At 39.7% G+C, this 12,205-nt stretch overlaps 1 protein-coding gene across 1 annotated transcript in view; it reads right to left on the reverse strand.

Moving 5' to 3' along the window:
- The window catches only part of Eif2ak2 (eukaryotic translation initiation factor 2 alpha kinase 2), a 30,009-nt gene that overhangs the window by 16,018 nt on the left and 1,786 nt on the right, over positions 1–12,205 (reverse strand). Inside the window, exons 2-9 of the mRNA XM_020167142.2 lie at positions 9,062–9,193; positions 7,992–8,112; positions 5,931–6,076; positions 4,669–4,795; positions 3,900–3,976; positions 3,538–3,637; positions 2,558–2,592; positions 1,368–1,430 (exon numbers count right to left, since the gene is read on the reverse strand). Of these exons, the coding sequence (XP_020022731.1) occupies positions 1,368–1,430; positions 2,558–2,592; positions 3,538–3,637; positions 3,900–3,976; positions 4,669–4,795; positions 5,931–6,076; positions 7,992–8,112; positions 9,062–9,177 (785 nt within the window). The 5' untranslated portion in view covers positions 9,178–9,193. The remainder of the gene's footprint in view (positions 1–1,367; positions 1,431–2,557; positions 2,593–3,537; positions 3,638–3,899; positions 3,977–4,668; positions 4,796–5,930; positions 6,077–7,991; positions 8,113–9,061; positions 9,194–12,205) is intronic.

Consider the following 12,205-nt stretch of genomic DNA (forward strand, 5'->3'; position numbering starts at 1 on the left):
TGAGGCTACTGGTGTGTGGGAAGCCAGGTCCCCTGAGAGCTAGAGCTAGACTGCAGCCCAAGCCTGCAGGAACCTTTAGCTCCCTTGTCTATTGGAAAAATTAAGTATGACTATCCTATAGTTCAGTCCACTAACAAGAAGAGAGAATTCTGAGATTCCCCAGACAGTCTAGCAGTACCCCTACCTCCAGCCAGTGTCTACAGGCTTTACCAGAGACCTGTGAGGTAGCCAAATGTGACTACCTGTTGCCCAGGCCACCCCTAGCCACCATAGATGGGCTCCAGAAACCACATGCTCACCTTCAGGCCCAAGCAGAAGGGTTACTACCCAAGGTTCAGCAAGACTAAGACTTGTGTTACCTAGACAGTGAGAAGCCCCAAGAAAGCAGAAGTTGACAGCAAGGCAGAAAGGGAAGGGCAACATTTTCAGAAGCAAGTCATGTCTAGCCTAACTGTCTACAAAAGAGGCCCAGGGCTGTAGCCCAGGCTTACAGAGATTCTATGTACAGACTTCTTAATGTAATTATTTAGTTCTTGTCGGTCATCCCCTCAAAACCCCGAGAGAAGGAACTGGATCTGTTAGTTCCTACTGCAAAGCCAATGCCCAGCATACTGTCAGGTATACATTAGGTGCTTAATAAAGGAAAATAAAATAAGACAAAAAAGGTGCTTAATAAATATTTTACTGCTTCTTTATTTTTTCTTTATCTTGTATTAAACGCCCTACTACAGGCCTCCTTCATTTTAGGTGTTTAATTAATTAATTTTTTTATTTTTAATTTTTTGTGGTACTGGGGATCAAACCCAGGGCCTTGTGCACGATAGGCAAACACTCAACCACTGAGCTATATCTCCACCTAGGTGTTTAATTTAAATCCAAACACATCACCTACAGCAGAGGAGCCCTTTTTTCAAGTGAAATCTCACATGGAGCTAGAAAAAAGCAAAAACAAAACAAAACAAAAACAGATCCAAGTGAACCTATTCTGTTTCCCACAAAAGTACTTTTTGTTTTTAGTCGCTGGCTTATAGGCATATGTGCTTTCAATATCAAAAATGTTAATGGATGTCAGAGATCTGTATTTACCACCTTCCATTTAGATTTATCTAAACCTTACTTCTCCAAAAGGCAATGATTATTTGTGGAGCCGGTGGTGCTGCAACTATTAAATTGTCAGGTAGAAATATCATATAACCTTACAACAGGCCTTTAAGAAGCTGTTGTATGAACAACCCTAACAAATTCTACTGCACAGTTCCTTTTTCTTGGCTATACCCGAGTTTGAACTCAGGGTCTTGCACTTGCCAGGCAGGTACTCTACCACTTGAGCCACTCCACCAGCCCTGTGCCTCACAATTCCCTCTTACCTGCTGTTCACAGTATACTCATTTCCTTCTACAACAGGAGGATCAAATCTAGGTGCCAAACTTCTAAAATTAAGACAAGGATGCAAAAGTTGAATTAAACTGAAATCAGATTTAACTCATTTAAAGCAGTTTTATGCCTTCACTGGGCTTTTTTATTTCATGCCAACTATTAGAATAATAGGCAGCAAGTGTTCATTTTCTTTGATTCTCTGTCCTCTAATGATTTTTTTAGCCCTATATTGGTTCCTTCCCCTTTTCACCTTAACACATTCAGTGATGGCATGTACTAGCCTTTCCTTTTCTTTTTCCAGACTTAGAACCTCAGGAAGTACATCTCGGGGCTCCCTTCCTATGCCCCTTATTCCTCACTGGTGGTGAGCTACCTGCAATCGGAAGTTCAAACAGCACCTAAACTAAACATATCTAAATATGAGTCATGGCACTGACTCACTCTAAGCCCTCGAGTCAGTACCATGATTCTTGTCTGTTTTTCATCCAAAATGGAGCCATCTTCACACCCTTCCTTCTTGCCCTCCTGTCACCCATTACTATACTCCATTCCCTCAAGTTCTAGCTACTCTTCCTTTATTTTTTCTCACAAACTCTCCTCCCCTCTCCCCATGGCCACAGCTGCAGACCAATTTTCTCTCCATCCAAACACCCAATCAGGAGTTGTCCTCCTTCTTCAGTATGTCTCTCCACTGTTTGGAACACATTGGTGGTTCGTTATGGGACCTGCCGCCATCTCACACTCATCTCTGACTATATTTATAGCTTTGCTTTTCTCTTCATTTAAAGAAACCAGTTCACCATAATTTATATATTTGATCTTTTAAAAAAAAAAACTCAAGTTATTGCCTCACCTGTTTGAAAAATAATACATTTCCTTTGAAAACCCCTCCCCAAACCCACTTCCTCATCAGCCTCATCCAAAATAACACCCTAAACTAATTAATCTAGCAACATCACCATAGGGCCATATGTCTACAATATACATGTGCATGTAGTTAAAGGTTTCTCTACACATTAAAATTGCTTATAGATTTCAAGCTTTCTACTTCTGAAAAGAAAGAATATGCTCAAATAAGCATTTATAATATTCTACAAATACTGAAGCCAATAAATAAGACTGATAACCTAAGTGTGGAATAAAAACTTGACTCAAAATATGTTTGATGCATGATACTCACATTTTTGACTTCTTTTGATTGTTTCTGAGACCATTCTATAACAAAACAAAATGGGAAATCATTTCAGATGATTAAAGTAATCAACTGTTCCTTTTTTTTTTTTGGTGGTACTAGGGCTTGAACTCAGGGTCTCGTGCTTGTTAGGCTTGCCAGGCAGGCACTCTATCACTTGAGCCACTCCACCAGCCCAACTTGTTTTATTTTTGTTTTTTAGACAGGTTTTCTCTGTGTATCCCAGGCTGATCTTGAGTGTGTGATGTAATCCAATTGGCCCAGAACCTGCCATCCTCCTGCCTTAGCCTCCAGAGCACTGGGATTATAGGTACATACCACAGCACCCAGCTAATCATCTTGCTGGAGGAGGGGAGGGAGGGAGGAAGGAAGGAAGGAAGGAAGGAAGGAAGGAAGGAAAGAAATACAAAAATACGAGGTGAGCCCAGAAGGATGAGAGTACAGTATGAAAGATTTCTCATGTTAAGAATGGAGGTTAATGAAGAGGGTGTCAAAGACTGCTGTATATCATTACTTAATATGAGTACATGGGATAAAATATGAAATTATGATAGAATAGTGAAAGGCATTGGTGAGAGCAGAACTGGGGTTTGAACCCAGGGCCTTATGCTTCCTAGGCAAGTGCTCTATCACTTGAACTATGCCTCTGCCCTTTTTTGTTTTAGTTTGTTTTCTTTTTTTTTTTTTTTCAGGTAGTTTTGAGCTTTTCACCTGGGCTGGCTTTGAACCTGATCATCCTTCATCTCCCACGTAGCTGTGATTACAGATAAGTACCACCATGTCCAACTTATTTGTTGAGGTGCGGATTTTACTAACTTTTGCCCAGGCTAACCTTGAACATCAGTCCTCCCAATCTCTGCCTCCCAAGTAGCTAGGATTTCAGACATGAGCCACCATACCTGACCATGAAGGTCACTTTTAAACAAAGAAATAAGATTAAGTAGAAAGCTCAGAGACTAATAGGATACCATAGAAGATGATGCAGAAGAACCGTTTTCACTGTAACTGTAATGACAGCTTTGTGATGCACTTGCTGACAAGTCACTTTCACATGATGATTTAGAATCACTAGAAGAAAAACAAATTACTATTAGTTTCTGAATTTGGTCAATTTTTATTAGTAACTTCTTTCTAAAATTCTCTTTAAGCATCAATTGTTTTCATAAAATGTACTCTTTCAATTATAAAGAAACTGTCTTTGTTTTTTGTAGTGCTGGGACTGAACCCAGGGCCTCAAACACACTAAGCAGGTAGGTGCTCTACTTCTGAGCCACACTCCCAGGCAACAACTGGAATATATCAAATATCACATTTGTTTGCCCAAACTTACAATATCCTTGTTGAAGGCATGCTTGAGGAGTTAGCGGATGCAGCAGTAAAACAACCAGAGGATCCTGAGTCAGTTCTCTGAAAAAGGAAACAGCCATTAGTAGGTTTAAATGCAACTAACTTTCTTCTCCCCAGTGGCTGGCCTCTGAGTGCTCACTACCACATTTTTCCCTGTATTTACCAAATTCACAGTCATAAACAATTACAAGATGAATATATTTTTATGGCTGTTCAATTTGAATTTTAATAACAAGCCTGAGATTTTGTCAGAACTTTTATCCATCTGTCCATGGCTCACAGCTCATTGGTGGGACACAGAGTGGAGGAATTATTCACTATGTGATTGGCCATCTTGGCACTATGCAGTCTCACCTCAAACCAACTTCAGAGAGAATTTTAAAATATCAAACTTAGCTAGTGTGGAGGTTTAAGCCTGTCATCCTAGCTACTCAGGAGGCAGAGACTAGGAGGATTGCATTCGAAGCCAGCCCAGGCAAAAGGTTCATGAGACCCCCAACCTCAACCAATGACTAGGCACAGTAGGGCTATCATCCCAACTCTGTGGGAAGCTTTAATGGGAGTATCACAGTTCAGGATGACCCAAGCATAAAGTAAGAGCCTATCTCAAAAATAACCACCACTACCCCAAAATAGGGTTGGGGGCTTAGCTCAAGCAGTAGAGTGCCTGCCTACCAAGGTCTTGAGTTCAAACCCCAAGACTGCAAATAAATAAATAAATAATAAAAAGCAAACCTACTGGCAATACCTACCACTATGCTTTCTTCACATTTCTTCTGAAGATACGTAAGTTTAGCAGCCAATTGCTTTGCATCTTGTTTCGTAGGTCCTGAACCAACACCATATTCTTTCTCTCCAATTTTGCATTTATAATTAAATCTAGGAAAAATGACAGAGTATTCATCCAAATATCAAAAACACAGTGAATCTAACATATGATTTGAAAAAAAATCACATATTAATAAAGGCCTTAAAGTAACACTAATTTACCGCTAGATTTATATTTCATATTATATCATTTAAACCTTCAGTACAATGGCAGGCCAACTTGTCTGAATAGCCAGGGTGGGCTGAGATCTCAGTTTGCATTTTCCAGGCAACTTCTCATTCTTTGTTGCTTCGTCAAAAGATCTCATACCAAGTGATGACTTTTTAAATTTCCCCCAAAATCAAAAGATTTAGATAGAGAAAAGAGAGAGATCCAGGGAATTTTTCAGAGTTGCTCAAGTGGGAAAGAAAAAGCCAGCAGGGAAAGTGGGGCTTATACAGGAGAAGCTATGAGGTTTCAGTATTGTGGCCTTCAGGGAGATAGTGTGTCATTTTGCCCAGTGAAGCTTGACCAAGATCCTCCCTCCTCCACCACACAAATAGCTGGGATTACAGGACTGGGCCTCCTCCCCCAGCTTCGAAATATCTTCTTGTACTGTGCTCACCCTTTTTCTTTGCACTGACCAGAGGGAATTCAAACTGCAGAAAGCAAAACTGCTGTAAAGAATTGCCCACATTTGATTGAACAAATAGAACTCAGTTTCAGCAATTAAGCATTTTAATAAAAAAGATGTCTATGCCTATAATCCCAGCTACTCAGAAGGCAGTGATAAGGAGGATCAAGGTTTGAGGCCAGTCCAGGCAAAAAGTTAATGAAACCTCATCTCAACCAATAAACCAGGCAGGGCAGCACACACTTATGATCCCAACTACATGGGAGGCCATAGGTGAAAGGATCACATCTGAGGCTTGCTGCTGGCTAATACATAAGAGCCCATAACTAAAAGCAAACCAGGGCTGAAGGTGTGGCTCAAGCAGTGGAGTGCCTGCCTAACAACTGCGAGACCCTGAGTTCAAACCCCAGTACTGCCAAACATAGTAAAAATATCCGATTGGTTTTAAGTCATGTAGAATATACAAAAAAGGCAGGACAAATATTTTTCAAAATAGTTTGAAAATTATACATGATTAATTAATAACTATTTAAATATAATTAAATAGAAGGAAAAGCCAAATCATATCTCACCTTTGGGCCCCCGGACTCCTGGGTGCACACTGTTCAAAGGATACCGATAGATTTTCTTTCTGTGCAATCCTATTGACGAGGCCTATGTAATTCCCAAGTGTCGATCCTTCAGAAGTATCTGTTGTCAGTGACAAAGAACCAACTTCCTACAAAGAAAACAACTTGTTTAACAGAAAGGACAACAAAGATTTAACCCTTTGTTTTTCTGATAAAATTCTAAATGAGCAATGTGAAGACAACCTAGATCTTATTTATTTCCCAATTGTATTACCTTATTAAAAGCATAATTATGTACCTCTCTCTGCCAGAAAAAAATCCACATGGAAAAATTCTTTTCTTAATTAAAAAATTTTTAATTGACAAATAAAAGTTACATATATTTATGGTACACGACATGACATTTTCAAATATGTAGGCATGATGAAATGGCTACATGGAGATAGTTAACATAAGTGTCACCTTACATACTTATGTTTTCTTTTTCATGGTGAGGGTACTTAAAATCTACTCTCTTAGCAATTTGCAAATATACAATACATTAATTAACCCATTTTCCTTTTATAGTTTCATTTAGAAAAAACACTAGTCCATTTTCTTGTTTTTCCATGCAAAGTACTATAACACTTTCTAGCTTGCTGGATCCTTTCTACTTCTCAAAACACAGGTTAACAGAAATTAAAGTCAAGTCATATCCTAGGTCACCCTTACTGGAAATGTTGAACAGGATAGCATCATTCCTGTTCTTGTGATCTGTACCTTCTGTTCTTCTCAATCAGAAAAAACCTGGTCCAAATTCTTCTACTTCATTAATTTTATCAAGAACTAGCTTTTGGTTTTATTAATCCTTATTATTTTTGTTTCTTTTGCATTAATTTCTGCCATTGCTATAGTCTTCTGCTTTTTAAAGGGTGAATACTCTAATTTTTTTCTAATTTCTTGACTCAGTTTTCTAGCTTATTAATGATTTGTGAGCTATTGATTTTGCTTGATTACTTTCAATTTTGATTAGGAGGACATCTTCAAGTAAGATTTTTCCGGAATGTATCTTTTTAAATTTTATCTTTGAATTAACATACATTAATAATACAAGGAGACGTCATTGTGACATTCTATGCATGCATACAGTGTACCTTGAAGAAGTTCATCCCTTCCACTGTTTCCATTCCTCCTTCCCCACTGCTCAAACAGTGTTTGGTGGGTTTTATTATGCTGTCCAGGAAAATATCTTAAAACAAAAATTTTCCTGTATCTGAGAATGATTTCCTATTGTCTTACATGTAAATGATGTCACATCTCATTTTATAACCCATGCCCCACTGTCTCCTGGTTTTGAATGTTGTGGTGGACAGCAGGGAACTTTTTTCAGTTTTATGCACTTTTCTTCTGCCTAGATGTTTGTAGAACTCTTCCTTCTTCCCTGGGGCTCAGCACCTTCAAAAGGATCATTGTGGTTGGTGGTGGTGCTCAATTTTCCTGTATCTATTGAGTTGTTTTAATCGAGTCTCTCTTTATTCCGAAAAAATTTTCTGCTGAAATCTCTTCAGATAGTTTTGTTTGTTTGGTGCTGGGGATTAAACCCAGGGCCTCTTGCATGATAAGCACATGGTCGACCTCTGAGCCACACTCTCAGCCCCCAGACAGATTTTTTTCTGTACTATTTGCTGTGTTTGCATCTTCAGGGACACTGGTTCCATTGATGTTGGTAACCTATTGTCTGCCCTCCCTAGTACCATCTTTTCTCTGGCACTTTGCATCACATTTCCGCAGGTAAGTGGAGGGGACTCCTCCCACAGCCTGTCAGCTCATTTCTCACAGAACATTCCTCAGCTTTCCACATCTATTCACCTTCAACCAAGTATTATCCAGCTTTGCCCATGGTTTCCTGGATGTAATCGTACTCAGGGTTCTACAGAAATGGAGACAGGGCAAAGATTAACCTCAGAAATGTCAAGGAATGTGTGAATGCCTTTATTCTGCATGGGGATATTTTTTTTCCACAGAGAGAAATACAAACTATTATTAGATCTGCTTTTAGTAAGAAAAGAAAAGGCAGGCACCTACCTTGTTTTCTTTGTTGAGTATATCAACAGCTAATTCAGCTGCAGCGTTCTTTGCTTCCTGCTTCGATCTACCTTCAGCTTTTGGGAATTCTCTTTCATCTATTATAACTTGAAATGTAAACCTGATTACAAACACAGTATTTACAAAACATTATACAACTCACGTATTGTGTAAAGATCACTGCCTCCCATGACTATCTTTCAAGGTTTGAACCTATGTTCGATACAAAATTTAAACAGCCATCCCAAACAGCAAAACAGCACATCTTGAAGCCTGATGAAGCTTATTGCTACTACCATTATTATTTTTTGGCAGTACTGGGGTTCAAACTCAGGGCTTTATGCTTATAGCTTGCTTGACAGGCCCTCTATCACTTGAGCCACCCCTCCCTCCCTCCCTCCCTCCCTCCCTCCCTCCCTTCCTTCCTTCCTTTATTTTTTATTTTTTTTCTTTTGGGTGGCATTGGGGTTTGAACTCAGGGCCTCATGCTTGCTAGGCAGGTGCTCTACCGCTTGAGCCACTCCACCAGCCCCCTTCCTTCCTTTATTTTCTTTCTTTCTTTCTTTTCTCTCTCTCTCCCTCCCTCCCTTCCTCCTTCCCTTTCTCTCTCTCTCTCTCTCTCTCTCTCTCTCTCTCTCTCTCTCTCTCTCTCTCTCCCCCTCCCTCCCTCCCTTCCCCCCTCTTCTTCCCTCTCTCTCTTTCATCATCTGAGCTGGCAGAGTGGCTCAAGTGGTAAAGCACCTGCTTAGTAACATGAAGCCCTGAGTTCAAACCCCAGTACTGCCAAAAAAGAATAATAAAAGTGGAGTCATCCAAGGTTACCATTTTATGTCAAGAGGACTCTCACAGAACTCTTTGGCAACTTTGCCATAGGGCTAAAGTACTGATCTCCAAACTGTGCCAGAGTTGTCATTCCCCTAGTTCACATTTTTAGGGCAAATATCCTTTTTTTGGGGAGAACTGGGAGATGGAGACTGAAGTCAGGACCTCATGCATGCTAAGCAACATGTCTACATGTATAGCGCTATACTCTCTGCCCCTGGAACATATCTTTTATGACAGTGACATGCCTTAAGGAATGTGCAGGTCCGTCTGCAGGCAGTTCTTGATACTTAAGTACTACTCCATGCTTCTGGCGGTATTTATTAAGTTCTTCTATGAAGAAACCTGGTGGACGACTGGCCATTTTTCCTTCCAGTAACCTACAATAGAAAAGATGTCTGATTGAGCGACACTGACGGAATGCATTGCATCTGATTTTCCTAATCTTGATTATGAGACATGTGGGTGTGGGGAGGCTCTTCTTCGTATGACTCATCTCAGACCCACATAAATCCTAAGACCCCAAAGCAGACTCTATTGACCTCTTATTTTAAATCACCAAAGCTTAGTGATGTTCTCTCTTCTCTGGCCTTTCTTTCCAGTACTCCTTTATCTTCGTAGGCTTTAAATGCTAGCCTGGCCCAAAGACTCTTCACGCTTTAACTGTTTTCTCAGGTGATTTCTTTCATGTCTATGATTCAAGGATCATCTACGTTATTAACGCTAAAATTCACGTATCTCTTACAAAACCTCTCTTTGAGTTTCAGATTTCTCCAACAGCTCCATTTGAACAACCTGAATGAACTTTAAACTCAAAATATCCAAACTGCCTTTATGATCTTCCCCTAAGCTGGTTTGGAGTTTCCTTTCTCAGAAAATAACTCCTCCATCTATCCATGTCTGAAAGCCATGAACCTAGGAGGCATCCTTGAGTTTCCTCTCCTACCTCCCAATCCATAACTAAGTCCTGTCACCAAAATCTGTCTGCTTCTCAATGATGTCTACAGCCACTATCCTGATTAAAGCCATCACTGTCTCACTCCTGGGCTACTTCAAGAACCTGAAGTAGCTCCTCTGGTAACTTCAATTCCTTTCTACCTTGCAGCCATTGTGATCTTTGAGGTTTTTTTTTTTTTTTAAGTTATAAGAAAAAATACAATGCTATGCTTTTGGAATAGTGTCCCCCAAAGATCCATCTATTAAAGGCTTGGTCCCAGGGGTAGTATTATTGCGAGGTGGTGAACATTTAGGAGATAAGGCCTTATGGGAGGTTTTTAGGTCATTGAGGGAATGACTTTTAATGGGATTGTGAGACCTCAGTCTCTTCCCATCTTTTGTTTCTTTGTTTCATGGCTCTGCCATGTACTCCTATGATGTGCTGCCTTGTGACAGGTCCAAAGGAATAGGGCCAATCAATCTTGGACTGGAATCTCCATAACTGTGAGCCGATACAAACCTTTTTTCTTGATAAGTTAATAATCACATATATTTTGTTGCAGTGGTAGAAAACAAACTAATACACATATATAATAAGAAATTTATTCTTTTAACCACTTCTGTGTATAAGTCACAATGTTGTACAGCCATCACCACCATCCACTTCCGGAACACTTTTCATTGTACCAAAAAGAAATTGTCATTAAACAATGATCCCATATCCCTCTTCCCACAGCCCTGGTAACTTCTATTCTACTTTCTATCTCTCTGAATTTACCTATTTTAGTTACCTTAGAAAGATAAAAAAGATAAAAAAGATAAAAAAGATAAAAATATTTATCTTTTTTATGTCTGGTAATTTCACTTTGCATAATATCTTCAAGGTTCATCCAGGTACTAGCATGTGTAAGAATTTATTCCATTGTATAAATTTGATTTATATGGATAATTTGATTATCCATTCATCTATTGGTGGACACATGTAATTTCAACCTTTGATTATTGTGTTATGAAAACTGGTGCAAAAATATCTGTTTAAACTCCAGCTTTCAGGCAGAAACCTAAAAGTCAAACTGAATCATATAGTAACTCTATGTTTAGCTTTTTAAGAAACTGCCAAATTGTTTTCCAAAGTACCTACACTGCTTCATGTCTCCACCCACAATGCAAGTATTCCAGTTTCTCTACATCCTCATTAACATCTGTAACTTTCTTTTGTAAAATTTTTTATTTTTATTATTTATTTATTTTCAGTGGTACTAGAGATTGAACGCAGGGCTTTCACTTGCTAAGCAAGTGCTCTATCAGTTGAGCCATACCCCAGTTCTCCTTTTTCTTTCCCTTTTTAAACAAAAGTCACACTGTGATCATTTAAAAACATCAATCCAAGCCTGCGCTGGTGGCTCACATCTGTAAATCTTAGCTACTTGGGAGGCTGAAATTCAGAAGATCATGGTTCCAGGCAGCCTGGAAAGCCCATCTCAATCAACAGCTGAGCATGGTGGTGTAAGCCTGTCATTCAAGCCACTGGTGGATAACAAAATAGAAGGATCTGGTCCAAGTCAGCCTGGGCAAAAAGTGAGACCCTCTCTCCAAAATAACCAGAGCAAAAGGGCTGAGGTATGGCTCAAGCAGTAAGTGGAGCACTTGCCTACAAAGCAGGAAGCTCTGAGTTCAACCCTTAGGGGAAGAAGAGGAAAAAAAAAAAAAAAAAGCCGTGGCTACATCCAGCAGTCAATTCTTAGTCCTCATCTACTTGGCCTATCACCAGCACTTGATATAGTTGCTCATTCACTTCTTCCTCTTCCCCATCTTAACTTAAACTTCTAAAACACCTACTCTCCTAGTTTTCATCCTTCCTCATAAGTTACTCTTCTGTCTTCTTTCCTGGTTCCTCTTCATCCTCCTTTCTCTAAATGCTATAGTGTCCAAGGGCCCAGACCTTAAACATTCTCTCTCTACTTACCCTTATTCTCTTGGTGATCCCCTTCAGGGTTGTGACCCTTCAGGGTTGTGACCCTTCAGGGTTGTGACTTTAAATTTCACTGAAACAATGATAGCTCTCAAAAGTATCCTCCAACCCCAGTTTCCCGAATGCTCCATGACCTCTGCCTAACCCTCCCCCTTCTGAAATGTCCTTGACTGATCTGCTCCTACTTCCTACAAATCTCAGCTCAAATCCCAGACACCTTCACAGCTCTTGTTTCTTTACTACAATTGTGCATTTAATTGTCTTCCAAAACAGATCATGAATTACAAGAAGGAAGGCACCAGGATCATAACAGGGGCTCAAGAATGAATGAATAAATGAATGAATACAAAAGCATCTCCAGATCACTGACCCCATGAATTGTCACCTGTTTTTCTCTAAACTTGAAATGTGATTTTTGCATCCTCTTTCTACTGGTCAATTTCCACTGACTATCAACATGGACACAGCCTTCTTTGATGCTGGA

This window comes from Castor canadensis, chromosome 12 (assembly GCF_047511655.1).
Source record: "Castor canadensis chromosome 12, mCasCan1.hap1v2, whole genome shotgun sequence".
NCBI classification, from domain to species: domain Eukaryota; kingdom Metazoa; phylum Chordata; class Mammalia; order Rodentia; family Castoridae; genus Castor; species Castor canadensis.